This window comes from Corticium candelabrum, chromosome 9 (assembly GCF_963422355.1).
Source record: "Corticium candelabrum chromosome 9, ooCorCand1.1, whole genome shotgun sequence".
NCBI lineage: Eukaryota > Metazoa > Porifera > Homoscleromorpha > Homosclerophorida > Plakinidae > Corticium > Corticium candelabrum.
The window spans coordinates 3291455-3314077 of NC_085093.1; the positions used below are offsets into that span (position 1 = coordinate 3291455).

At 42.2% G+C, this 22623-nt stretch overlaps 7 protein-coding genes across 11 annotated transcripts; 4 read left to right on the forward strand and 3 right to left on the reverse strand.

Annotated features, from left to right (window-relative positions):
• Nucleotide 1: 1 nt before the first annotated feature.
• LOC134184209 (phosphoribosyl pyrophosphate synthase-associated protein 1-like) lies at nucleotides 2–7133 on the reverse strand. 3 transcript variants are annotated; one of them, XM_062651836.1, is made up of 13 exons: nucleotides 7045–7133; nucleotides 6678–6730; nucleotides 6559–6625; nucleotides 5402–5438; nucleotides 4745–4821; nucleotides 4592–4687; nucleotides 4222–4337; nucleotides 4103–4158; nucleotides 3500–3672; nucleotides 2553–2567; nucleotides 2377–2462; nucleotides 1311–1457; nucleotides 2–281 (listed from the first exon to the last, which is right to left on the reverse strand). In XM_062651836.1, the coding sequence occupies exons 3-13, from the start codon at nucleotides 6584–6586 to the stop codon at nucleotides 123–125; spliced, it is 990 nt and encodes a 329-aa protein (XP_062507820.1). In that variant the 5' UTR covers nucleotides 6587–6625; nucleotides 6678–6730; nucleotides 7045–7133; the 3' UTR covers nucleotides 2–122. The 3 variants fall into 3 exon arrangements, with proteins under 3 accessions (XP_062507820.1, XP_062507818.1, XP_062507819.1); XM_062651834.1 differs by lacking the exon at nucleotides 5402–5438 and having other exon boundaries at nucleotides 7045–7132; XM_062651835.1 differs by lacking the exons at nucleotides 2553–2567; nucleotides 5402–5438 and having other exon boundaries at nucleotides 7045–7132.
• A 50-nt stretch (nucleotides 7134–7183) lies between these two features.
• Nucleotides 7184–8154, forward strand: LOC134184531 (protein lin-37 homolog). The gene has a single exon (XM_062652247.1). The coding sequence runs from the start codon at nucleotides 7204–7206 to the stop codon at nucleotides 8068–8070; it is 867 nt and encodes a 288-aa protein (XP_062508231.1). The 5' UTR covers nucleotides 7184–7203; the 3' UTR covers nucleotides 8071–8154.
• A 722-nt stretch (nucleotides 8155–8876) lies between these two features.
• On the forward strand, nucleotides 8877–11732 carry LOC134184606 (protein zyg-11 homolog). The gene is made up of 2 exons (XM_062652341.1): nucleotides 8877–9007; nucleotides 9093–11732. The coding sequence occupies exons 1-2, from the start codon at nucleotides 8963–8965 to the stop codon at nucleotides 11580–11582; spliced, it is 2535 nt and encodes an 844-aa protein (XP_062508325.1). The 5' UTR covers nucleotides 8877–8962; the 3' UTR covers nucleotides 11583–11732.
• Nucleotides 11733–12030: 298 nt separating this feature from the next.
• Nucleotides 12031–13026, forward strand: LOC134184931 (2-phytyl-1,4-naphtoquinone methyltransferase-like). The gene has a single exon (XM_062652702.1). The coding sequence runs from the start codon at nucleotides 12072–12074 to the stop codon at nucleotides 12837–12839; it is 768 nt and encodes a 255-aa protein (XP_062508686.1). The 5' UTR covers nucleotides 12031–12071; the 3' UTR covers nucleotides 12840–13026.
• A 76-nt stretch (nucleotides 13027–13102) lies between these two features.
• Nucleotides 13103–15799, forward strand: LOC134184879 (COMM domain-containing protein 6-like). Its single transcript, XM_062652642.1, has 8 exons — nucleotides 13103–13136; nucleotides 13201–13259; nucleotides 13474–13539; nucleotides 13603–13679; nucleotides 14930–15041; nucleotides 15322–15375; nucleotides 15438–15590; nucleotides 15651–15799. The coding sequence occupies exons 1-8, from the start codon at nucleotides 13112–13114 to the stop codon at nucleotides 15699–15701; spliced, it is 597 nt and encodes a 198-aa protein (XP_062508626.1). The 5' UTR covers nucleotides 13103–13111; the 3' UTR covers nucleotides 15702–15799.
• Nucleotides 15800–16283: 484 nt separating this feature from the next.
• Nucleotides 16284–17525, reverse strand: LOC134183873 (transmembrane protein 258-like). 2 transcript variants are annotated; one of them, XM_062651437.1, is made up of 2 exons: nucleotides 17175–17525; nucleotides 16284–16675 (listed from the first exon to the last, which is right to left on the reverse strand). In XM_062651437.1, exons 1-2 carry the CDS (start codon nucleotides 17181–17183, stop codon nucleotides 16439–16441), a joined length of 246 nt encoding a protein of 81 aa, XP_062507421.1. In that variant the 5' UTR covers nucleotides 17184–17525; the 3' UTR covers nucleotides 16284–16438. The 2 variants fall into 2 exon arrangements, with proteins under 2 accessions (XP_062507421.1, XP_062507422.1); XM_062651438.1 differs by lacking the exon at nucleotides 17175–17525 and adding an exon at nucleotides 16778–16886 and having other exon boundaries at nucleotides 16285–16675.
• A 132-nt stretch (nucleotides 17526–17657) lies between these two features.
• On the reverse strand, nucleotides 17658–22433 carry LOC134183870 (uncharacterized). Of its 2 annotated transcripts, none has more exons than XM_062651433.1 (20): nucleotides 22233–22433; nucleotides 21437–21535; nucleotides 21280–21378; nucleotides 21113–21211; nucleotides 20954–21049; nucleotides 20797–20898; nucleotides 20642–20740; nucleotides 20488–20569; nucleotides 20244–20429; nucleotides 20006–20175; nucleotides 19859–19942; nucleotides 19690–19797; nucleotides 19545–19628; nucleotides 19384–19482; nucleotides 19225–19318; nucleotides 18996–19168; nucleotides 18814–18932; nucleotides 18606–18749; nucleotides 18378–18498; nucleotides 17658–18289 (listed from the first exon to the last, which is right to left on the reverse strand). In XM_062651433.1, the coding sequence occupies exons 1-20, from the start codon at nucleotides 22242–22244 to the stop codon at nucleotides 17825–17827; spliced, it is 2535 nt and encodes an 844-aa protein (XP_062507417.1). In that variant the 5' UTR covers nucleotides 22245–22433; the 3' UTR covers nucleotides 17658–17824. The 2 variants fall into 2 exon arrangements, with proteins under 2 accessions (XP_062507417.1, XP_062507418.1); XM_062651434.1 differs by lacking the exon at nucleotides 22233–22433 and adding an exon at nucleotides 22005–22166.
• Between the last annotated feature and the right edge of the window lie 190 nt (nucleotides 22434–22623).

A 22623-nucleotide genomic window follows, 5' to 3' on the forward strand; every position in this document is an offset into this window, starting at 1 on the left:
GTTTGTTGGTATACTACAACATTTAGCTATTATTCCTCTAGTAGTATCACGTTCCTAATTACAGTGCTTACTAAACAGAGATATATATGTATCTGCAATTCGTCTGTGAACAGTCATGTCTCTTAGTCGCCCAAAGGGACATCTCTGAACAAGTAGGACATTGATTCACCATTGTGTATCCGTCTGATGCCTTCAGCCAACATCAAACTGACATCAACAATCTTGATTTTAGAACATTTTTCAACAAAAGTTTCAATTGGCAAGGTATTTGTTATGACCATCTAAAACAGAAAACCCATACAGATGAGATTGACATACACAAGACAAAAGGTGAGAAGTCATAGAAAAGTTTACCGACAATACAAAAACTCATTTTGTCAGTATCAGTCTGTGACTCATCTGGAGCTTCAATACCCATTTCCTAGTGTTGCTAATGAGTCACATTCCATAATAATGATATTCAGTAAACCTTGCATTCTTACAAGTAAACACTGTAAGCACTATCAACACTCTCACTATACGTCACTGCTTTAATTAAGATGTGCAGTACTAATTTACTGTACTTCACATCTGCTACAGAGAAGTTAAAAGTGCATTATCACAAAAACAGCAACTGTCGGAAAACCCAAGTTTTACGTGCAATTGGAGAATACAAGAAGCCTGCAACCTAGCAATATTTTAGCTCGATATCATTTTTCACAACATACCAGTCTGAGAGCCTAATGTTTCAACTGTCATACAAGTCGAATTGCTCCTGCATCATCATTGTGAGTCTCACATGCATTGTCAAATGAAGCACCACAGAGTCCTTCAATAGCTTTGTATCAGAGAAATGTACATACAGCTGCATTCTATGAAAGCTATTACATCTACCTAGCAAAAAAAGTACCTAGCAAAAATCAGTGTTCAGCATACAAAGAAGAAAGATAAAACTGTTTCAAGGTACATGCAAGTAGCAAAAGAATGTAATTTCTTAAAATACAACATGCATATTCACATCTTAGTACTGAAGTCCTAAAACATACTACTAGCAGAAACAGCATGATCATGCATCTGATATAGAATTCATGTAGTAAGTAAGCATTTAGCACCATTGCATGTAGCCAATGGTTGCATGTGTTAGATTCACAGGTAATTAATAAACAAGTAAACATACACAACTGAATGAAAGAAACTGCTAGCCGCTTTGTACCCATGTCCTCACCCACCCATGCGCACAAGAGTGCACAAGCACAATAAGTCAAATGCAACTCAGAAAGACAGAATGTAGTCATTGACAGATGAACACAACAGCTGTGACAAGTGCACACCTCATCAATAGGTGATTGCTCCAATTGAGGTAAAGCCTCTTCTGGAAAGGTTCCATGAGTTGCCATTGCATAAATCTTATAGGCACCAAGATCTTTCAACAATTTTGCAACAAGAACAAACGGTTCCAGCTCATCTATTTCATCATCCTGCAATTTACAAACCACAATAAATTGGACTCCATGTAAATCTTTAGTTGTACATTAGTCATCAAAGCACAGAGACTGTACCAATAAAATATAATGTTACACTAAATATAAATTTGACAAAACACTGATTCTTGAAACCCAAAACTAAAAATATTCAAACTGACTACCGTTCACCAAAATGAGCCCTACAAAGTGGTGAATCAGGCACAAATGCATCTTACTAATAGTAGCCATGTTACTGTCTACAACTACCACATGAATTATTGCATCGATTAAACTAGGTGCCAAGTTAAGTGATGTTTACTTCTCTGCTTCTATTTGACAGCCTCCGTAATTAACTAATGAAAGATAAATGAGAACATCTAGAACAAATTGTACCCAGCAAAACATGATAACACACCTTGGTCAACCAACTGTAACTACTTCCTTCTATTTCACTAAAACAAAAGTGGCACAGGCAAAAATCACCACAGTAACACTGAAATTGTTGTCTACACTGTACCACAATAGCTACACCAAACATTAATTTTAAGAACCTCGCGTACTTCTGTTTATCAATAATCTGCTAATTTGTATTTATGGTGATGGCAACTGCATTTCAGATGGGAACTGCATTTCAGATGACTAGCTGCTCACTGGTTTTAACTTTAATCTGCTTAATATTCTCTAAGGCAACTAGAATAACCCTCGAACTACATTATAACTCTATTTTAATTAATATAGTATAAAACCTATATATCAAATAAAATCAACACTACTCATTCATTATTGCATGCTCTATTTGAACAGAATAAATTTTATCATTAATTAAAGTAAAGCAGCTTTAAGTAAAATGAGAATAACATTAGCTTTACATTGTTTCATAAATGTGTGTTAACACATAGATATTACGTTTGATATGTAGACATTTTGTACTTACAATAATAATTGCTATCCTTCCACCAACGTCACCTACAACATTGACTGGAACAGCAACAGAGCATCTTTCTGATTCACGAGACCTCTCTAAATATCCGGTTAGCACATATCAGAGTAAGCACTTAACAAATATGACACAGCACTTTGCCTATCACTAGCAACACTTATAAGCTGTACCTTCCCAAGTGAAAACTGAAGTAAAAGTAGCCACCCATAGAGTAGCCGTGCCACGGTGATTATTCAGTGCAGTGTGAAGACAGCATGGGAAGGAAAGTTGAAAGAGGGGCAAATAAAACAAAACAGAACAGATTAGTGACGCCATCCCAGTACAAAACTGGCCCCAGGCACTCCACAATTAATCTGTTTAAAGCAGTGGGTGTTGGAGCATGTAAAACCAGAAACTAGAAGAAGACATGCAACAACATTCTAGTTCCTGTGATACTACTTCACTTACAATCATCTTATACATCCTTTGTCTACAATCAAAATCATCTACCTGATAAGCATGCATCTATACGTATGTGTATAAAGGCCGGTTCACAATATCTACGTTGGAACCAACGGAACATAATGAACATAGCGAACGTAACGAATATTTCATTGTAAACCGGGTTGTTGTTTGTCACGTTACGTTACGTTGCGTTACGTTGGATTACGTTGGTGTTCTACTCCAACAGAACGAAACCGAACGTTTGATCAATAGTCAAGGCGCAAGGAATCACGTGCATGGTTACAGTAGCACATGTCAATTTTTAAAATATGGAGAAGCTAGTTGAAGCCGTCAAAAGCTACCCTTGCTTGTGGCAAGTGACTTCCTGCGCATACAAAGACATTATTGCCAAGATCAATGCTTGGAAAGAGGTGTCTGCTATCGTGACGTCACGTTGTCTACGTTGGCCTACGTTAAATTGTGAATGTCACCCAGGGAACGTTCGTTATGTTCGTTACATTCCGTTCTGTTACGTTGTTGCCAATGTAGGTATTGTGAACATGGCTTAACACATCGTATGTCTCACCCCTCACAAACACACAACAAACAAACAAACAAACACACAGACACACAGACACAAGCACCACATACACAATTTACATACAAATGCCAAACTCATTAGTAGATTGCTTACTGGAGTAAGACACAGACCGTCTATTTGATTGCAGTGGTGGAGATATGGATGAATCTCGCGAAGGGGGAGGAGGAGAGTGACGTTGATCATCTTCTTCACTATGTCTTCTATCAGTAAGACTTCCATGAATTACAGCAATGCCCAAACCAAGACGCTCAGCATATGATGTCACTCTAGATCAACAAAACCTCTTTACCACCATATTATAAAAACTTGCTGACTGTATTACTGCCACAAGAATTTAGCAGTTTGGCAATGAATAAATTTTGTTAACAACTTCTCCATAAAAGCACTAATAAATAGTGTTCTCTGTAATCATAGTCTAACAATAAAATAAGCAATAATGTCATCTGTAATATCTGTGCTGTAAAGCAACACACCAACTCAGAACCTGTGTGTGCTTCAAAATCATGCATTCATTTAGTGTATAGCAGTATCATTATAAAGTATTGAGACTATAATGTAGAGTGTCTACCAAAATATTGCATAACACAAATTAACAAATAAGCAGGCCTTCAGATTCACATAGCACATAATTATGAAAAAACCAGCACGAACCAAAACTGAACACAAGTCACACAAATTCAGATGAGCCTTATATACCGTTTCGCTGTCTCGGGATGCCTTGCAACAACAACAGCATTACAGTAATCAGGTATCTAAATTATGCAGCAATCATGTACATACAACTGTGACAAACATGAACACAAATCACTGTGTACTTTCTCCCTTATGTACTGCAGAAGAAATGGAGAAGCTCGAAGATTATCAATCGGAAAGTCAAAAAACCCTTGAATTTCCTTCTGATGAAGATCCATTGTAATCACATGATTAACACCTAAAATGTCAGACAAAAGACCCAAATTAATTAAACATCAGGTATAAAACTAAGTCACCAACAAGAAGACGCATGTACTGTTCTACTGTTATGTGTGACAGCTCTAGAAGTAATGACACTCTACATCAGCTAGTTCTGTTCAACAAAAAATAACACTACCTATAACATCTACTTCATGTTTGATAGTGCAAAGTAGCACCAACAAATGCTAAAATTGTTGGGTTCAATGCCAATTACGTAACCTACTAGCTTACCTGATCTTTTCATCATTTGTGCCAGTAACTTACAAGGAATGGCACCTCGTTTTCTCAAACGTGACTGCTTGGAATAAGGTAAGTAAGGAACAACAGCTAGAAATAATCACAAATGAGACTCAGAAGCAAACAAGAGTTATCCAAGATTAGTACCAATTATTTGGAGAGCACAGGATGTCTTACAAGCATATGTCATAATCAGTAGCTCCATAATGGAAGTGTTTACTTGCCTGAACAGAAATCAACAGATAACATATAATGCTCAATGCAAGCACATACTTTAGATCACACTATGCAAAGAGCGTGTCTCTTCATCAATGAAGAATTTAAAGAAATGATAAGCATGTAATAGAAACTCAAAAGTCATTTTAGTTTTTTCTGCATTCAATGATTCTATTAGCTTGTCTTGAAACTAATACACAACACAACTTTTCAAGATTTAATACAAGTGCACTCCTCCAGTATCTTTCCACACCAATGCTCTTGAACAGAGAAATAGTACAGTACTATTACGGACTGTATGTTACGTAGAGAATAGTACTGTACTGGTGTAATCATGTAAAATGATTCTCTGAAATCTCCAATTAGTTAGAAATACTAGCATAAACAAAAGCTTTGTTCATACTGTAAATCAACAAAATTTCGTAGAAAATCAAAACCACAGCACTACGAGTAAGTATCTGGTACTAAGCGCCTAAGCATGTGTACAGTACATCCTAGCAGTATTTCACCATAGAGGTGTCCACGTGCAGACATGTCACCATGCATAAATATCTACTATTACTTAGCTAGGTATGTGTCCTGTCTCACCAGGTGTTGATGATTATTAGTACTATGAGAAGTATTGCTAAAACCGAGAGGAACAGAAATTAGTAAGCATTTAACTTTAGTAAATCTGAGATCGCTTATAAAATTTACGAAAGTTAGATGCTTACAAAATTTGTTGACTTACAGTACATGTGCAATACACACAGCATTTGCGCATTCATCATTTCATTTTGCTATTTCTAGATGTAGCACTATGTATACTGCATACCCGATCAATTCACGTCACTGGATCACCCTGATTACCTTCGTCCTACTAGCAGTCTCGCGTAGCCATAGAAATGAGGGCTGGATTAAGGTCTGGCTAGGTGAGACCCTTCATCCCAAGTAAGTCATTACATTAGTTTTGTGCATGCTCCATTGATTCCATTTTATTTTGGTATACTAGTTGTATGGTATCCGTAGGCACCTCACATTGGTGAGTAACACGTCCAATGAAGTTTTCTGATTGTCTACTGAAACGCCACGTCCTAACTAGACAATACGTATTTGTTGAAACCCTGTCATGGAAGTAAACATGCAAACTTCCTAGTAGTTTAGATTACGGATATAAGCCTGGTCTAGGTAGCCGTCGTTTCGCAATCGTGATCAAGACAATTGAAATGTACATTTTAAGTATGCTCTCAGTAAGATTGTAATGATCAACAGTGGTATGGCATTTACTGACATAGAAATTGATATCGGCAAACATTGACTATCAACAACGTTAGATGCAGCACAGGTTGTAAAGGATTGATCGTAGCATGGGACGTGTGAATAGTTGACTGTAGGTGGCATTCAGCTAATAAAGATGTTTCTTGGTTGTCAAGTACACACAATCCCTAGCTACAATACAAAAGGATGGGGCGACGGAACTTCATGAGGCTTTTTCTTCGCCGTTTGATCACTTGCACAAATCGTTCCCTATACTGATCTGTAGTTGGACACGAAAACAATTTTTTGAAGTAGGTTATAATGAAACGTGGTTGAAGAGAGGAAAATTTGAGGTACCGAGAGCTCAATGGATTGCCATATAGGACCACGCCCCTTTCTGTTGTGCAACCCGGATTAGAAGCCTCGCTACGCTTGGCAATAAATGAATATAAGTAATAGCTCTAAAGACATCATTGCTTTAGTACATTCATGTGCTGCAAACCACTCACCCTGCTCCTGATTGTATGATAAAAACATTCTTCCCTCTAACCGACTCCTTGATTTGAACTAATGTCTCTGAATATTTGAAATGGTAAACATTCCAAAATAGACACAAGATCAGTTCTACCTCCTGGTGCTGTAGTGATAACTTCACAATCACTCAGTTTGTTCCCCATTTTCCTGTAAAAAGAAACATGAATAGAAAGATCGATTAGTGAGTGTGCGTGTGGAGTGGTGTGGTGGTGGTGGCGTGGTGCGGGGTGGTGTGGTGGTGGTGGTGGTGCTGGTAGTTATGCTGTGTGTGTGTGTGTGTGTGTGTGTGCGTGTGTGTGTGTGTGTGTGTGTGCGTCCGTGCGTGCGTGCGTGCGTGCGTGTGTGTGTGTGTGTGTGTGTGTGTGTGTGTGTGTGTGTGTGTGTGTGTGTGTGTGTGTGTAGTCTATCTATAACTGCGTGAGGTACGCGGAGCAGCCCACCCCTAGCTACACTAAGCTTACTTGACTATCAGATCAGCAAGAGTCGGATGCGAATTGCCTGTAAAGATCGCTATCCCCGAGCCTCTCGCCGCCTCAACCATGTTTCGAAATCACATCACTAGCGTGCTTGATCTTCTCTATTGATCACGTGATGTGACGCGGTTGACATGAAAGTCAAAAATGAGCGAGTTAGACCGAAGGACTCGCTCGTCATCAGCAAGTAGCAAATTAGAAACCCTCTTGCAAGAGCTCATTGATAACCCAAGCGATCGGATGGTAAATCCTGATCAAGATTCTAGTGAAAGGAGGTCCCCAGATGAGGTTGATCCAACTGTGGGCAGCTGTCATGCTTCTCCCGACCAGACGAGCACGACTTCTTCTCCAAGGAAATCAAACATTGGGAAAAGTCCTAGAAAAAGGCGCCGTAGAGTATTGGATGAAAGCGGAGGCAAGTTTGGTGGAACTACTCACATCATGAAATTTCGTGACAGAAAAGTTGATTTGGCTCAGTTTGATGATACCACGTCAATGTACATGCTTTGTCGTGCTTGGATGATGAACAATCCAAGTCAAACAGCTCTTCAGGCCGAACAATTGCCTTCATTTCCGCCACAGACTCAACCAAGTCATGTGAACTCAAATTCACTGGATGCATCCCAGTCACTAAGTATCACCAGTGCAAATCAACCCTTGTTGGCTGTAGCGGCTGCTGCAGAATCAATACTGAATAGTAAAGAGATATGGCGTTTGCCTTCACCAGATAGCAAGAAAAATCCTGATGAAAACGAGTGTCTTCATTCTGGAGAACATGTGAAGGAACTATCATCTTTTGATTTACAAGCCGATCAACAGGAGGCTTCTGTTATGGAGGATTTAAAGAAGCAACATATAGAACGGTGGAAGAAAGTCCGGACTAGTTGGAAAGATCATTTGACTAGGAAGCATGTCAGGTATGCAAAGAGTTTAGAACTTTTACGGACTGTGTGGCAGCAACACCAAGAAAAAATGATGCAGTCTGGAGTGGACAGGAGTCAATGGGAAACGTAGGACATAAAATATTTGGTTTATTCTGTTAAGTACTGTTAACATTGTATTGGTCTAGAATAGTAGCAATTGAGAAAATATGACATATGCATGGGTGCAAAGTCAGAAGTTTGCTATGCATGTATGCAAACAAAGTATCAAACTCGGTCGTATAGCTAGGATGCTTTGAACCAGTGTAGGAATTTTGTTTTAGTTGAGGGGGCACAAATTTGCCTATGAGGGAGTAGTACTGAACAACAATTAGTTCAAATATATTGTCCATCATACTTATGCATGCACATGCACACAGCAAAGCAAAACAGAATTAACACTGCATAGTATATCACATCGGTCGCATGTCTCTAGTTTGTTATTAATTCTTGTATATCTGCGGGTCACTTGAATGCTTCTTGGAGTTTATATTAGTGTAAACTAGTAATAATTTCTCAATCACAGCTCAAAAGTTGAGGGGCATGTGTAAATATTCTCCTCTAAAATGAAACAAAATTTTGGTAGGGCATTATTTCTTGGCAATTCCAATAGTGATTAGAAATGATAGATCTAAATTCTTAAACTGTGGGAGAGCTGTGTGGCATCACATACATTTGCTGACCCCCCTTCCCAGCCCTTGAATGTTAATTAAATTGATGTTTGGCAAACTGGATCACAGACTTTCCTTATCTTAAAACAGACTGATGAACAGTCAACTGAATAATATTAAAGTCGCAGTGTAAATAAACTTCGATTTTTGCAATTTCCTGTTTGGTTTAAAATGATGACGTGTTTACATACCTACTGTTGTCGCACTCACGTTGTGTCACGTGTGTCGACCACGTGTCTTCTCGAGACTCCGTCGTTTTACGGCTCAGCGCTTCGCTTGTGACGAGTATCGATCCGTGGTTCATTAACCAAGTGAATGCATCATCATCACCACCACCACCATCACCACCACCATCATCAGGTACGATCGTACAACCGGGACCCCTCTAGTCCTTACTTTTCGCGTTATTTAACACGTTTTGTGATCTCTCTCTGTTTATTCGCAGCACATGCATCATCAGAACGTGCCACAGTACAAGCCTGTTCCATCTCTACTCGATTCGACTGTTCGCAAGCTCTGCAGTCGGGACGAAATCGAATTTGGGCGTGACTTGCCTCTCGATTTCTACTTCGCTCCTCTGTTAGAGCGATGCCTTCAACAGGCCAACGCGTCGTCCGTCTTCTTGCCCCCGCGTGTAGCCGACAAGCTACTGAAACGCTTGTCGAATGAGAACCTGCTGTCGTCAAATCTCTTCGTTTTGTTGCTGCAAGGAGAACGACCGGTTGCGCATCCGTCCGCTTTGCCTCTCGGCGGCAGTATTGTGACGTCTGATGATTTGAGGCATGTCCGATCCTTGACGGGTGTGACCGAGGTCGATCTGTCCTTTACGCGCAATCTTGGAGCCACTTGGTATGACGTCTTGTTTGCATGTAAAGACACTGTCAGGTCTCTGAAGATGTGCCACGCTAGTGGAGTGACCGACTTTGCTCGAATCGCTGATTTCCCAAAGCTCGTGCATCTTGACTTGAGCTTCACGTCCTTGACGACTGATGATGCTTTGTCTATTTGCATGGCTCTTGCTGGTCTCCAATACCTTGACATATCGGGGACTGAAGTGAATCTCTATGGTGTGCTACCTCAACTGAAGCAGTTGGTTGGAATTCGATATCTTGGTTTGCACCAGCTGGTGATTCCTCCATTTCCTGAAATGTCTACCGAGGTTCCGTTGAGTTCAATTGATATATTGAATCGAGTTGCAAGTACATTTGGCTCTTTGACCGAGCTTCAACATCTTGATATCTCGTGGATGAAATATCAGAATTATAGTGAAGGGTGGATGATCGATGCGAAGGAGTTTCTTCATTGTATTTTGAGTAGCCAGAAATCACTGAAGAGCCTGGAAATTGCAAAAATGCATCTCTCATTGAGTGATGTTGTGCAGGAGCTGAAGGATTGTGATCTTTATCATCAGATGGAATTCTTAGGTTTCCTTGATGATCATCGAGTTATGGTCGAATCGGCGGATATCGTACAAAAAGTCAGCAATGACATGGAGCTTGTTATATTTGATAGCAAAGCTGGTACTTCTCGGCAAGTCATGAAGCCAGAATACCTTCGACGACCTCTCACTGTCTTAGCTAATGTGGCTAACGTGTTGCCCGACATAACAAATTCTTCATCAAAACTGACTGATCTGGTTAGGTACGTATTACAAGCTTTGCGAATGTATGGTGATCGAGTTGATGTCATGGCTGATGTACTCAAATCATTGCCACAGGCTGTTATGTCAGCTCGTGCATTAGCTGATGATGTCATTGTAGCCCTTATTGATCTTCTTCTTTATTTGGCTATAAGACATCCAGAAGAGGCCAGTCTTCCTCGATGTCTCTATTATGTGCTTAACGTGCAGACACGCCATGTTGTCAAGAACAAGGTGCTTCTGAGTCGACTGATGGCATTCATATTACAGTCATCGGACAATGCACAACTAGATGACTCAAATCAGGTTAAACTTCTTAGTCAGTCATATGAGGTCATCAACATTGTTCTCTACCATCTTACGCCAGAACAGCGAGTGTGGCTGGCTTGTGACATGGGTCTCATTGATAGCTGTTTGAAGCTTGCTCGTCGCTGGTATCAAAGGGGAGATTTTCATGAGTCTGCTGTGTACGGCCTTGGTGCTGTGTGGAACATTTGTGATGATCTTCCTCAGAACTGTCGTCATGTTGTGAATTTTGAAGAATTTGATGTGGTTGACTTTCTTGTTGATTTCGGAAACACTTTTATAAACAAGGAAGATGCAGTCACTTCTGTTATCGGGCCTTTAGGTAACATTGCTGAAGTGACAGAGCTCAGGAATAATCTCCGCAAACCCAAATTGATTAGCTTTCTTGCTAAGACCTTGAAAATTGATTCCATGGGAGATGTTATATGTTTAACATCATCTCGACTTATTTGTAATTTGTCAATGGATGAAGGTGCTGTTTGGCCTGTAGAAGGAATTGTTCGCCAACAGTTGCTGACAGCAATGTACCACGCTATGAAGCAATTGTCTATTCAGCCTAATATGCATCGATTGATAAGCTATCGATCTTTAGCTCCTCTTTTGGATTTGGCAAGATGCACACATTCCCCTGAAGTAATGTACTTTGGTGTGTGGCGACTGGCAAGTTTGTGCATTGAACATACTCGCTATGCTAATATGCTACAAAATGAGGGTGGACTGGAACTGCTGTCTGCTTTAGAAGTTCCTGCAGGATTTGAAGACGATTTCAAACCCTTGGTTGATACAATTCAAGAGAAATGCACAAATGCAAAGTCTGCACCTCCCATGTTTCAGATGCCTCCAGGCATGCCACCAATCCCAGGTGGCATTCCTCCAGAGCTTTTAGCTGGCATGCCTCCAGAGTTGGCCAATTTGGCAGGCTTTGACCTTGCAAACTTCCATGCTCATGGCATGTTGAATGATTCGGATGATGACGATGATGATGTCTAAGAAACATTGTGTGCTGCATGTTCTTGAAGTTATGATGTGGAAATGTTAGTGTTTTGCAGTTGATTATGCTTATAGAGTTGTAATCGGATGGTTGTACTTTTTCATTATGGGAGTAAGCAATAAAGTATCAGCATTTTTGTTATGATTATAGTGGCTAGCCAATATCAGCAATGACTTGAGTAGAACAGCATGTTGTTGGGGTGAGTAGACATCACAAGGATGTTACGCAAGCAACTTAAAACTTAAAAAATGGCATACGTGTACAAATAACTTTTCAAGTTTCTCAGGCGTGTCTTACACACAAGTATTACTGAATAGTACACCTCTTAGAGTTACTAAACTTGAAATTGACGCATTATAAGCTCAATAATTTACTGCTATTAATCAATGTGTGACTGTGACCTTGGAGACCCACAGAGCAGCGCAAATTTAATTACGCCATCAACGTGCAGGTGCTGTTTGTGATTTGACGATAATATTCATTATTGTATGGCATCTTTTGGAGATCACACCGTGCCAACATATGATGAACACTCTGACGTCCAATTTCAGCATGGCGTCAAAATGATAAGCGAACATTTGAAACTTCAGCCTGGAGAGCGTGTTTTAGATCTCGGTTGCGGAACAGGACGACTGTCTATGGAGCTGCTTACACGAGTCGGATCTGGTGGAACAGTCATTGGTCTAGACCCTAATGAAGAACGCATTTTAGCAGCTCAAGCCAAAGTGTCAGAAGAAATGAATAACCTAGCCTTTATTCATGGAATGTGCAGCGACGCTGTTGGTCTCGGGCCTTTTGATGCTGTCTTTAGCAATTATGTTATGCATTGGATTCATGATCATCCAACGACTTTTAAGCAATTGTTTGATTGCTTGAAACCAGGTGGTCGTCTAGTGTTTCTCACTGCAGGGTCCAAGTTACCGACTTTACTTGAGAGTACCATCAAACTAGCAACAGGTCAAGACTGTTGCACTCTACTCGGTATCACCACGGGTTCTGTTGACTATTGGGAGTCGCAGTGTGTGAATGCTGGGCTGTCTGTTGAATTTAGTGAAGACTTAGTCTTGTGTCCAAAAATGCCATCAATTGAGGCATTCTTTAAGGCTGTATCTGCAGTATCATCTGGTGTTTTCAAGTCGTCTATGTTGACTGAGCAGAACATTAGAGATCTTTGTGATCGACATGGTTTCAGGAGAAATTCTGAAATTGTGGTTGAAATGCCTGTTGTCAAGATACTTGCAAAGAAACTTGAATAGCATTGTTGCCAATTGCTGGTGTAGATGGACATGTCTGCTGTACATCAAAAAGTACCTAAATTTTCTGAACTCTAGTCAGACTTCTATTTTTACCAAGAAGGGGTATACATAGCTGCAAACATGGTCATCACACTGGCAGATGTGTGTTCTCCGTAATTTTTATATATTCGCAATAAATATACCTCTATCCCTACAGTACACTTGTCTACACCAACAAGTTATCTCTGCCTGGACTCCGAGTCAACGTTGACGCACTGCGCATGCTTGAAGTAATGGTTCTCCAAGACGCTCCTGCGGGTAGAAAATGTGTGCATAGATCCTTGCTTTCTCGCAAATTATGACAGTTTTGTCGTTGATTTAGGGTTTGAGAGTGCTGCAGCGGTTTTGAATTCTTTACCACAAGATTATCTGGCTCAAACAGTGAGTCACGCACAACTTTCGTTAGCTAGCTGAACGTCTTTTTGGTTGCTTGTCAGTCTGTCTCTAATAGTTTTACTGGTTGAGGTTTTCAGTGGATATATTGTTAGGACAACTGTACCAAGATTTCTTACATTTATGACAGATGTCTAACTCTACTTGCGAGTTTCCAATATTTTGTGTGTGTATACTGTATGATGTGACTTAATTGCTGTAGTGTCAGGAAGTGCTTTCATTTCTTCAGTACAAGGTTGGCTGTGTGAATGTAAAGAAACTTAGAACTGTAAGTTTAATGTAGGTGTTTTATTGAGTCAATTTTGTTAGTTTTTACGATTTTGTTTGTTAGCAACTAGATGGTGCAGGCTGTAGTCTAACACAAGAAAAACTTCAAAGTGCTGTCAATGCTTTGACATTTGTTTTTAGGTAGGTCTAGCTTAGCCTCGTCCCCAGACTTTCTTGTGCTAGTCTTGTCCGGTGCCCGTAGTTGGTACATGTACAAGTGTGTGTGTGTGTGTGTGTGTGTGTGTGTGTGTGTGTGTGTGTGTGTGTGTGTGTGTGTGTGTGTGTGTGTGTGTGTGTGTGTGTGTGTGTGTGTGTGTGTGTGTGTGTGTGTGTGTGTGTGTGTGTGTGTGTGTGTGTGTGTGTGTGTGTGTGTGTGTGTGTGTGTGTGTGTGTGTGTGTGTGTGTGTGTGTGTGTGTGTGTGTGTGTGTGTGTGTGTGTGTGTGTGTGTGTGTGTGTGTGTGTGTGTGTGTGTGTGTGTGTGTGTGTGTGTGTGTGTGTGTGTGTGTGTGTGTGTGTGTGTGTGTGTGTGTGTGTGTGTGTGTGTGTGTGTGTGTGTGTGTGTGTGTGTGTGTGTGTGTGTGTGTGTGTGTGTGTGTGTGTGTGTGTGTGTGTGTGTGTGTGTGTGTGTGTGTGTGTGTGTGTGTGTGTGTGTGTGTGTGTGTGTGTGTGTGTGTGTGTGTGTGTGTGTGTGTGTGTGTGTGTGTGTGTGTGTGTGTGTGTGTGTGTGTGTGTGTGTGTGTGTGTGTGTGTGTGTGTGTGTGTGTGTGTGTGTGTGTGTGTGTGTGTGTGTGTGTGTGTGTGTGTGTGTGTGTGTGTGTGTGTGTGTGTGTGTGTGTGTGTGTGTGTGTGTGTGTGTGTGTGTGTGTGTGTGTGTGTGTGTGTGTGTGTGTGTGTGTGTGTGTGTGTGTGTGTGTGTGTGTGTGTGTGTGTGTGTGTGTGTGTGTGTGTGTGTGTGTGTGTGTGTGTGTGTGTGTGTGTGTGTGTGTGTGTGTGTGTGTGTGTGTGTGTGTGTGTGTGTGTGTGTGTGTGTGTGTGTGTGTGTGTGTGTGTGTGTGTGTGTGTGTGTGTGTGTGTGTGTGTGTGTGTGTGTGTGTGTGTGTGTGTGTGTGTGTGTGTGTGTGTGTGTGTGTGTGTGTGTGTGTGTGTGTGTGTGTGTGTGTGTGTGTGTGTGTGTGTGTGTGTGTGTGTGTGTGTGTGTGTGTGTGTGTGTGTGTGTGTGTGTGTGTGTGTGTGTGTGTGTGTGTGTGTGTGTGTGTGTGTGTGTGTGTGTGTGTGTGTGTGTGTGTTGGTACTTTTTTGCTCATCGGTTGTGTTTACCTTTTCTTGTTTGTTTTTCATCTGCTTGTTTGTCTTTTTGTTCCACTGCTTTCGCGTTAATGTGTTTTCATAGATCTGCTGCACAGGAGCATGTTGCAGTTGATGCATTGTCAGAAGAGTTGGGGTCCAGTAACTTGTTCTCAGAAGAAGCAGTAGCCATCATCAAACATTTATGGAGTGAAGAGGTTTATAACATGCATGTTTATTTAAGTTAATTTAAGGGAATTATGTATCTCATGACACTGCAGTGTACTTTTGTTTCTGACTCAATAAATCAAGCTTAGTGTTCCATTATGTAATTGCAACTGCATGTTGCTTCACTTGCACATACTGTATGTGTTAGCTGCCTGAATATTGTTGTATTAGCTGGATTCTAATTGTTTGATTAGTTAATTGAGTGAGACAAAAATTAGTTATACAGTATTGTTACATGCTGAGCTCAATACCATAATTCTAATTGTATAGGGAAAATCGCTTTTGTCACCTGATGTTGCATCAAGACTGCTTAACGTTGGGCATGTAAGACTAAAGTGATTCAAGTATTGAAATTGCTGAGCAGTAAGTCTCCCTATTGTATGTAGCTGGTTGGCATGAAGTGGAAGTTAGGTGTTGCAATGAGCTCAAGCAGTTGTCGAAGCCTCAATACACCGTATGTAACAATGGTTCTATCAGTGGGTGATGCATCTGGGTTGGTTCGTGATCACTCGTTTGAACTATCCATCGCCGAGTTTCAGGTAGTAGAGTGTGTTTGATTTTTGCATGCAGTCAGTCTGGCTCATGAAATGTTGTTTCAGAATTTCTCCAAGCAGGTGAAAGAGATGGGAGCAATACTGGAAACAGTGTAAAATGTATGGTATGTGATGTGGGTTGACAGTCATGGCCGCATACAGTATGTGCTTGGGTTTGTACATTGAGTTTCTAATAAAGAATCGGATTGAGATCAGTCCATATGTTTCATGATAGATGTAACTATACATGACAGTCTTGAGCCAGTCTATGTGTAGACTGTTTAGGGTCCAGCCATACAACATTGATTGTTGGCATTCTTAAAGTATCTGTTGAATATGTCTGCACAACAATCTAGTTTGAGTGGTGTGTGCGCGCGCATGCGCATACAAGCACTGAGGCTTTCACCACTAATGCTTTTCATTTCTCTCTTGGTCCAGCCAAGGGTAGGACTTACCAAGGCATTACAGCCAGATTACACAATCAGCTTTGAACCACTTGACTTTAGCAAGTGTGTGTTGCAGCAGTCCATAAAGCACTAACTTAACAAGGATATATTCCCTAAACCTTCCAAGTAAACAAAAAGAGTGTAATAAACGCCTTCTCAAGAGCTCTAGCCAGTGACATGCAGCTGTGCACACTTGGGTCTTAATTAAGTATTTATGCTGGATACGTACAGAACTATCAAACGTCTTGTAGAGTATGTGCAGAGCTTGGCGTCCCAGAGCGTTAATTCTCAGAGTTGTATTCACGGAAATGTGCAAACTCACACTTACAGAAGACAAGTAGAGGTGGATAATCGTAACTATTGTTCTAAATTATAAGTCACATGATGGTTTGTCTTCTATAGTGACTGCTATACGTAGATTCCAACCCAGAGAAGTAGAAAAAGAACGCCAAATCCAAGAAAGAGAGACGCTACAAGCGACACGACCAACTCCTTGAGAATGTCCCTCGTGTACTTCGTTGACGTTACTTCGTAGACGAAAAACCAGGCCATGAAAAAGAGTCCAATACAAAGCAGGACGATCGCCAAGCTTGGAAATACGGCTGGATTCACTGGGCTCACGTACGAGTTCATCGATTCAATATCCTGCAACACACATGTACAATGAAATGATCGGTGACCGAATGGGGTCCTCCACGTGGAGTTGCAAAGCGACACTTAGTCCTAGCTATCAGTTGGTAATAGTACCATGGTGCAAGCGATCCCTCGTTGCCCGAGTTGTCCAGCTGGGTAACGTCTCAAACTAACAGCAAACTTGTGGGCATGCGTCGTACGCTTCAAGGCGGAAGCAAGGGAATGAATGTACACCCGTCTAGGGATCAGGTAATTACATAGATCCGCATACTATTGTCAGCTAGACGATGGAGCAAGAGATCTAATTTAGATTGCGTACGTGTGTACAGTAGTCTACGTACTGTGTAGTAGGCTAGGATCATCATGCATGCGCTAGCTAGGATCATCATGCATGCGCTAGCGTTGCATGTTGCAGGTATTACCCAGGTAACCAGTCCGGAGGGAGCGGGCACGCAGTAGGGGTGCGATGCAGTAGGTTCAGTACAGTTACACGTGTACAAAATGTACTTACCAGCACCATGCAAGGCAGAGACAGATGAGAGCGGTCCTAGTTGCTTGTCCAGCCTGGTTGGCGAACTGGCCGTTCAGTTGCTGAGATATCAACTGTAACTAAACAGTTTTATGTTTATTTGTGGTAGCGATAACAGGATGTGATGACGGTGTGCAGCTCTGAACAATCTTGTACAAATATCTAGAAAAACGTACTATCTACGAATTTCTTCATGTCTACTAATTCCTAGCATCTGTTGTTACAAGTCAAACTTTTTCTTCCTGTTGTGATGCTCACTTGATGGGAATTTTTATGTATTTTAGATAATCTGTGGTGTGGCTGTGCAGCACAGTACTGTACCTCCAAAATTGGGGAGGCCAGCTGCTGGGGTGTGACATTTTATGAGAACTTGTCTACCGTAAAAGTCGATCACAACGTGACCTCCCCAGGTTCATATTCAGTGATTCTACTGCCAGATTGTACACCTCAATTGCCCATTATCTGTGTTGTTTGCAACGACTTGTGTGCCAGAAACATGACAAACGTTCATTACAATTATGCGTTGAAGGTGAGGTAATTCAACTAGGTGAAAGCTAGTAGGTCACTGCAATGTAGAACTAGTAACCAACTTGTAGTTCTTGACTAATAAGTGTTTCCTATTTGATTTTTCTTTAGGATTCCTGCTCTCCTTTAACTTTGAGCTGTCCCTTCAGTTCATCGACTTGAGCTGACAGTTCACACATTCTATCAAACATTGCTCTCATTTGAGCTTGGTTCAGTTCAGCTCCAGCTTGGAGTTGATGAACATTGCCATGGAGATAGCTTAGAGCTAGGATGTTTTCACCACTCACATCAGTTGTTGTTCCAGCTCCGCTTGCAGCAGCTTTGACCGTTACTGGAGAGCTTGTAGGTTCTTTACTTTTTGCTTGAACGCTGGCTGGCCCTGTGGAGTTGGTGCTGCCACGAGCTGACTGAGGGCCAACTTGTGTTCCTGTTGGATTTGTTAGTGTGACTGGACGACTTCCCGTCATGCCTGATGCAGACTTTTGTTGACGTAGCTCTGCTCTCTGCTCTCGTCTGTTTTGCCTTCTGTATAGAGTCGCGGTCATCGCAGAATGAGAGATACTTCCTTTGCCCTAAAATTTGTTGAGAAAGAGTTGGTAAAATGATTATCAAGGGATGACTGAGACCACAAATAGAAATGACAATAATGACTTGTCGTACCCCTAGTGGCCCTATTGTGTGCTCTTCTCCAGCTGGAGCCATACATAGTTCTTGAGCTTCCAGCAGGGTACCATTCCTGTATCCGTACAGATCAGTTCTCGTATCACGTCCTCGATATTTCCTGTTAGAGCAGTTGTGGTAAGCTTCACCTTTTATTAGTATTTTAACTTAAACCACAATGTTTATGCAATTATAGACAATGTCGGCGACACTCAGCGTGTCTTTTACCTTCCATTTGGCAGGCGGATCCCGGTCAAGCGAAACACACCGTGTATTGTCCACGGATCTGCAGCGCGTTTGTGTAGAGTGGGCAGTTGCTGCCTTTTCAGAGCTCTAGCGACTTCATTGCCTCGTCTTGCGAACACTATCGACCTTTAATAGAACGAGTCTCATTTCACTCTGTTAGTTTCGAGTGTTTCAAAAAAGCTGTACGAACCTGCTTAGAGCTTCTATTGTGATAAACGTTCCTTGTGCTTCTGGACAGTCTTGTTTAAGGTATTCAATCATTTGCAACACGGCACCGTCTGCCAGTAGTGCGGCTCCAACGGGCGTCAACTGAAACGCAAGCAGCGTGAGCCGAGAGAGAGAGAGAATGAGATAAAACGTATAGTCACACACCTGCTTAATTTGGTTGACGTATGTATGGATGACCGCCTGAGCGGTACCGATACAGACCTCGTCCATCATAGACGTGTGGGTAGCGAGAGCGGCGATTGTGCGCACTTTTTCGGCAATGCTACTGCGGCTGATCAAATCCGTTTGTTGGTCGCCTCCAACAAACAACGAAAATCCTAGATGAAAGAGAATTACCACCGTATACAATATTGGATCTTGCCATTTTTATCACCTGGTAAGGGGACTCTTTCTCCTATCAATGAAATAGCGCAAGCAGATTTGTCCCAGTTGTCGCACGTTCTTTCTCGAAGTGCTTCTCGCATTGTCTGCATTTGCACGTACAGGATGACATGTAACAAGACCGTTAGAATCTATACTGTTTGGAACTGACCTTGATTCCTAAGAACATCTCAGACAGCTTTGTGACAAGTCGGGAGCAGAATACACGAGACTGCTTGCAGTCGGCCATAAGTACTTTCCACTGCTTCATCTGTCAACAATCGTCCGCTGAGTTTAGCCTTAACGGATTCACATTGGAGCTCAAGTACTTGCCTTTGATGAGTTTTCATGAAGAACCAGTTCGATCTGCTGCGCCCGTTCTTTGCCTGCTCTTCCAGCCGCCTCTAGTTCATGTACCTAACGGTCACATGCACCCGGCTCTGTTACATCGACCGTCTTTCTGTGGCACACAACTTACTTTATGCCTAAGCGCAACGTTCTGTCGTTCGTGTGCTTGTAGAGCAGCGTGCACCAGGTCCATAGCAGTGATCTCAGCATTCTTGACGGCAACGTCTGCTCCCTGATCCTGTAAGTAAACTTATCAACACCGACTACTATGCTAGACTATAATGCAGGAAAACTGTAACCTTTCTAGCGAGCTGGCTCTTGATGCTAGAGAAGAGAAGTCTTTTCTTGCCAGCCAGCTCTGGTATTTTGGAAAGTGCGCTCTCCTGCAATATCGGACAAAGACTATAGACCAAACGGTCAATATCATCAAGAGGGTTGAATCTTACTCGGTCTGCCAGCAGGGGTAGATTGGACATGTCCTGGAACAGCGTTCTGAGCAATCCAGACGCGGCCGCGGTCGCCTTCTTTATGTATTCGTCCGACTTGGCCGACACCCATCGTGCAGCTTGGTTCTGCTCTTGACGCATGGGGTCGGTAAAGATGCCTTCACTCTGATCTGTCATGTCACCATCATGCACATGAGACGTTGGCTGTTTTTGTAGAGTGCGCGACGCTCTACCTTACCAAATGGTCGAGTGTCCACCAGCAGCGTGCAAAACAGACCCTCTTTGCCTTCCGGTCCGACCCGTCCGGTCCACCAGTCCTCATACGGCTTTTTTAGCACGGTAATGAAATCTCCTTCGCTAAATGCAAGGTGCCCTTCCATCCCTCCACAGCAGTCCTCAATAGCCACGACGACTTCGTGTGAATCTAGAACAGCAAGACCTCATTGACAAAGACAGCACAATACCCATTACGAACATGTTACCGTCTGATGTTAGGCTATCAAGCCACGCTATGACTCCCAGTTGTCTATCTTCCTCTGCCAACTGCCTCGGAGTCTTGAAAGTCTTAATTTCATAGACATTAGAAATAATATCATATCAAATCTCTCAACGACTCGGTTTGCTGCGCATGCTCGCCTTGTTCTTTGCCTGAAGAGACGCTCCGTTCGAATAGAGCAGCTTGGCTATGGGTAGATGACCTTCTCGACAGGCGACGTGCAATGAAGTATTGCCATTCTAGAAATGTAGAATCATTCACTAAATGACATCTGACTAGACTCGATTATAGAGACAGTGTTCTTAATTTCTAGGTCGGCTCCGGCATTGATGAGAATCTTGATCACTTCCGTGTGACCGCCAAATGCTGCTTTATGCAGCGGAGTATAACCCACGTGCTGGTTCAACAAGACGTTGCCAATAATGCACGTGTGTTCTCCACGGTCGTCTTACCCTAGTTTTTGCGTTCACGTTGGCACCCGCGTCGAGCAAGAATCGAACAACAGACGGGTGACCGTCGGCCGCGTAGTGCAATGGCGTCAATCCTTCCTGTGGTAGGTTGGAATTGAGAGTTATACAATAATAGTTATTAGTCAATTGGATGTGACTGACGTCAGTCGTCGTTTCTGTCGAGGATCCGTGCTGTAATAGAAGCTTCACCATTTCGACGCTCCCACCGAGTGATGCAGTGTGTATGGGACTAACTCCATCCTGATAATCAATAGATAATTAATTATTTAAATAGTCAGACAAGACATTCGAATCGTAAGTATCTATACCTTGGCTCTGCTGTGTACTGACGACCCTTTCTTTAGTAAAAGTCTTGCTATTTCGAGGTGCCCCAAGAACGAGGCATGATCCAGGGGTGTAAGTCCATCCTGCCGTTCTAGAATTTACAACTAGTTTTTTTTGGTGGAAAGTGAGACGATTGCTTACCTCGTCTGGATAGTCGAGCTTCACTTGGCCGGACTCGACGAGAAACTGCACCTTTTGGAAGTCGTTGTCTTTGCAAGCCTGATGTAGCTCTCTGTGTACCTGCCAAATCAACACTGATTGTTCAAAGGTCAACTATGTATCTCGTACTGTACTGTATATATACAATATATATATCGTTTGCTGCTGTATGCGTCCTTAAGTCATCGAAAGTGTTAAACTGTGTTTACAGCACAAGCTTTCAGCTCGACTAGAGACCAAAACTACTCTCTTCCACCTGGGCGTGGTCCTACTCAAGGCATGATGTAGGCGTATAGATACCGCGAACACAGTGACATCCATTACTAATCAAATTAAAGTCCATTTCTAGTTTGAACCAAATAGGAACAAAATTAAAATTGCTATACGATCTTGCAGAGAAAGACGAGAGATCATAAAATTGACGATCTTTCAGTCTATACCTAAACGAGAGGACTAGCCAGCATAGTAACCTGAGCCACGGGTACCCTCTGACCAACGTGAAGCAACGTGTCGTAAACAAGTGGGCGGCAAACACGAAAATCCACCATACCATTACAATCTTGCCGAGAAATCACTTTAGTCTGCAAACATTGCACCAGGAAAGATGATCGCTCTTTATCAAAACGACCGAGTATCGAAGGGCCTTGTGTTCGCCCGTTCCGCCCACCACTAACTGACATCTACTTTTGGCTCATTGAAATGACTTGATGCATTTATAGAAATCACATGATTACAGCTTAAGTTCATATAAGCCTTGCATGCACGTAAACAAACATACTCGGGTGGACATGGCGCTGGCTTAGTCCGCTCCGCACTAGTCTCGTGGAGGTGGAGATGGCTTTTCCTGAATCAGTCGATCTCGGTTACTAAACGAGGAAAGATGAACACTGTAGATACTGTGTGACCGCGGTGTTGCTGGTAATTAATGGTGAGAGAGAAGGAGAGAGTGGATTGCTGACGGTGTCGCGCGGTATCTCGTGCTAGCCACACCCCGGACTGCCCCACGGATGGCGCAGGCGCGCTGTACATCACGTTTGGTGTTGTGATATCGCTGCTAGCGGCACAGAAATGGGCACGTACCTTTCAAAAGCTAATCTGTGATTGTGACTGTAAATAGTGATTGACTCGTTTTTCTGACTCTAAGACTGTTTCTAGACTATTTCCTAGAC

What these genes read in the sequence shown, in the direction of transcription:
- LOC134184209 (XM_062651834.1), bottom strand. Translation starts at nt 7,124, where the DNA reads ATGGTTGAGGCGGCGAGAGGCTCGGGGATAGCGATCTTTACAGGCAAT. An exon ending in CTTGCTGATCTGATAGTCAA is followed by an intron (nt 6,731 to 7,044) that starts GTAAGCTTAGTG and finishes TTCTTTTTACAG; the next exon opens with GAAAATGGGGAACAAACTGA. An exon ending in ACAAATGATGAAAAGATCAG is followed by an intron (nt 4,338 to 4,591) that starts GTAAGCTAGTAG and finishes CTGACATTTTAG; the next exon opens with GTGTTAATCATGTGATTACA.
- LOC134184879 (XM_062652642.1), top strand. Translation starts at nt 13,112, where the DNA reads ATGGTTCTCCAAGACGCTCCTGCGG. An exon ending in GCTTTGACATTTGTTTTTAG is followed by an intron (nt 13,680 to 14,929) that starts GTAGGTCTAGCT and finishes GTGTTTTCATAG; the next exon opens with ATCTGCTGCACAGGAGCATG. An exon ending in GACTGCTTAACGTTGGGCAT is followed by an intron (nt 15,376 to 15,437) that starts GTAAGACTAAAG and finishes TATTGTATGTAG; the next exon opens with CTGGTTGGCATGAAGTGGAA.
- LOC134183870 (XM_062651433.1), bottom strand. An exon ending in AGCTCGACTATCCAGACGAG is followed by an intron (nt 21,379 to 21,436) that starts GTAAGCAATCGT and finishes CTAGAACGGCAG; the next exon opens with GATGGACTTACACCCCTGGA. An exon ending in CTCTTCAGGCAAAGAACAAG is followed by an intron (nt 20,570 to 20,641) that starts GCGAGCATGCGC and finishes TATGAAATTAAG; the next exon opens with ACTTTCAAGACTCCGAGGCA.
- LOC134184606 (XM_062652341.1), top strand. Translation starts at nt 8,963, where the DNA reads ATGCATCATCATCACCACCACCACCATCACCACCACCATCATCAG. An exon ending in ATCACCACCACCATCATCAG is followed by an intron (nt 9,008 to 9,092) that starts GTACGATCGTAC and finishes GTTTATTCGCAG; the next exon opens with CACATGCATCATCAGAACGT.
- LOC134184931 (XM_062652702.1), top strand. Translation starts at nt 12,072, where the DNA reads ATGGCATCTTTTGGAGATCACACCGTGCCAACATATGATGAACACTCT.
- LOC134184531 (XM_062652247.1), top strand. Translation starts at nt 7,204, where the DNA reads ATGAGCGAGTTAGACCGAAGGACTCGCTCGTCATCAGCAAGTAGCAAA.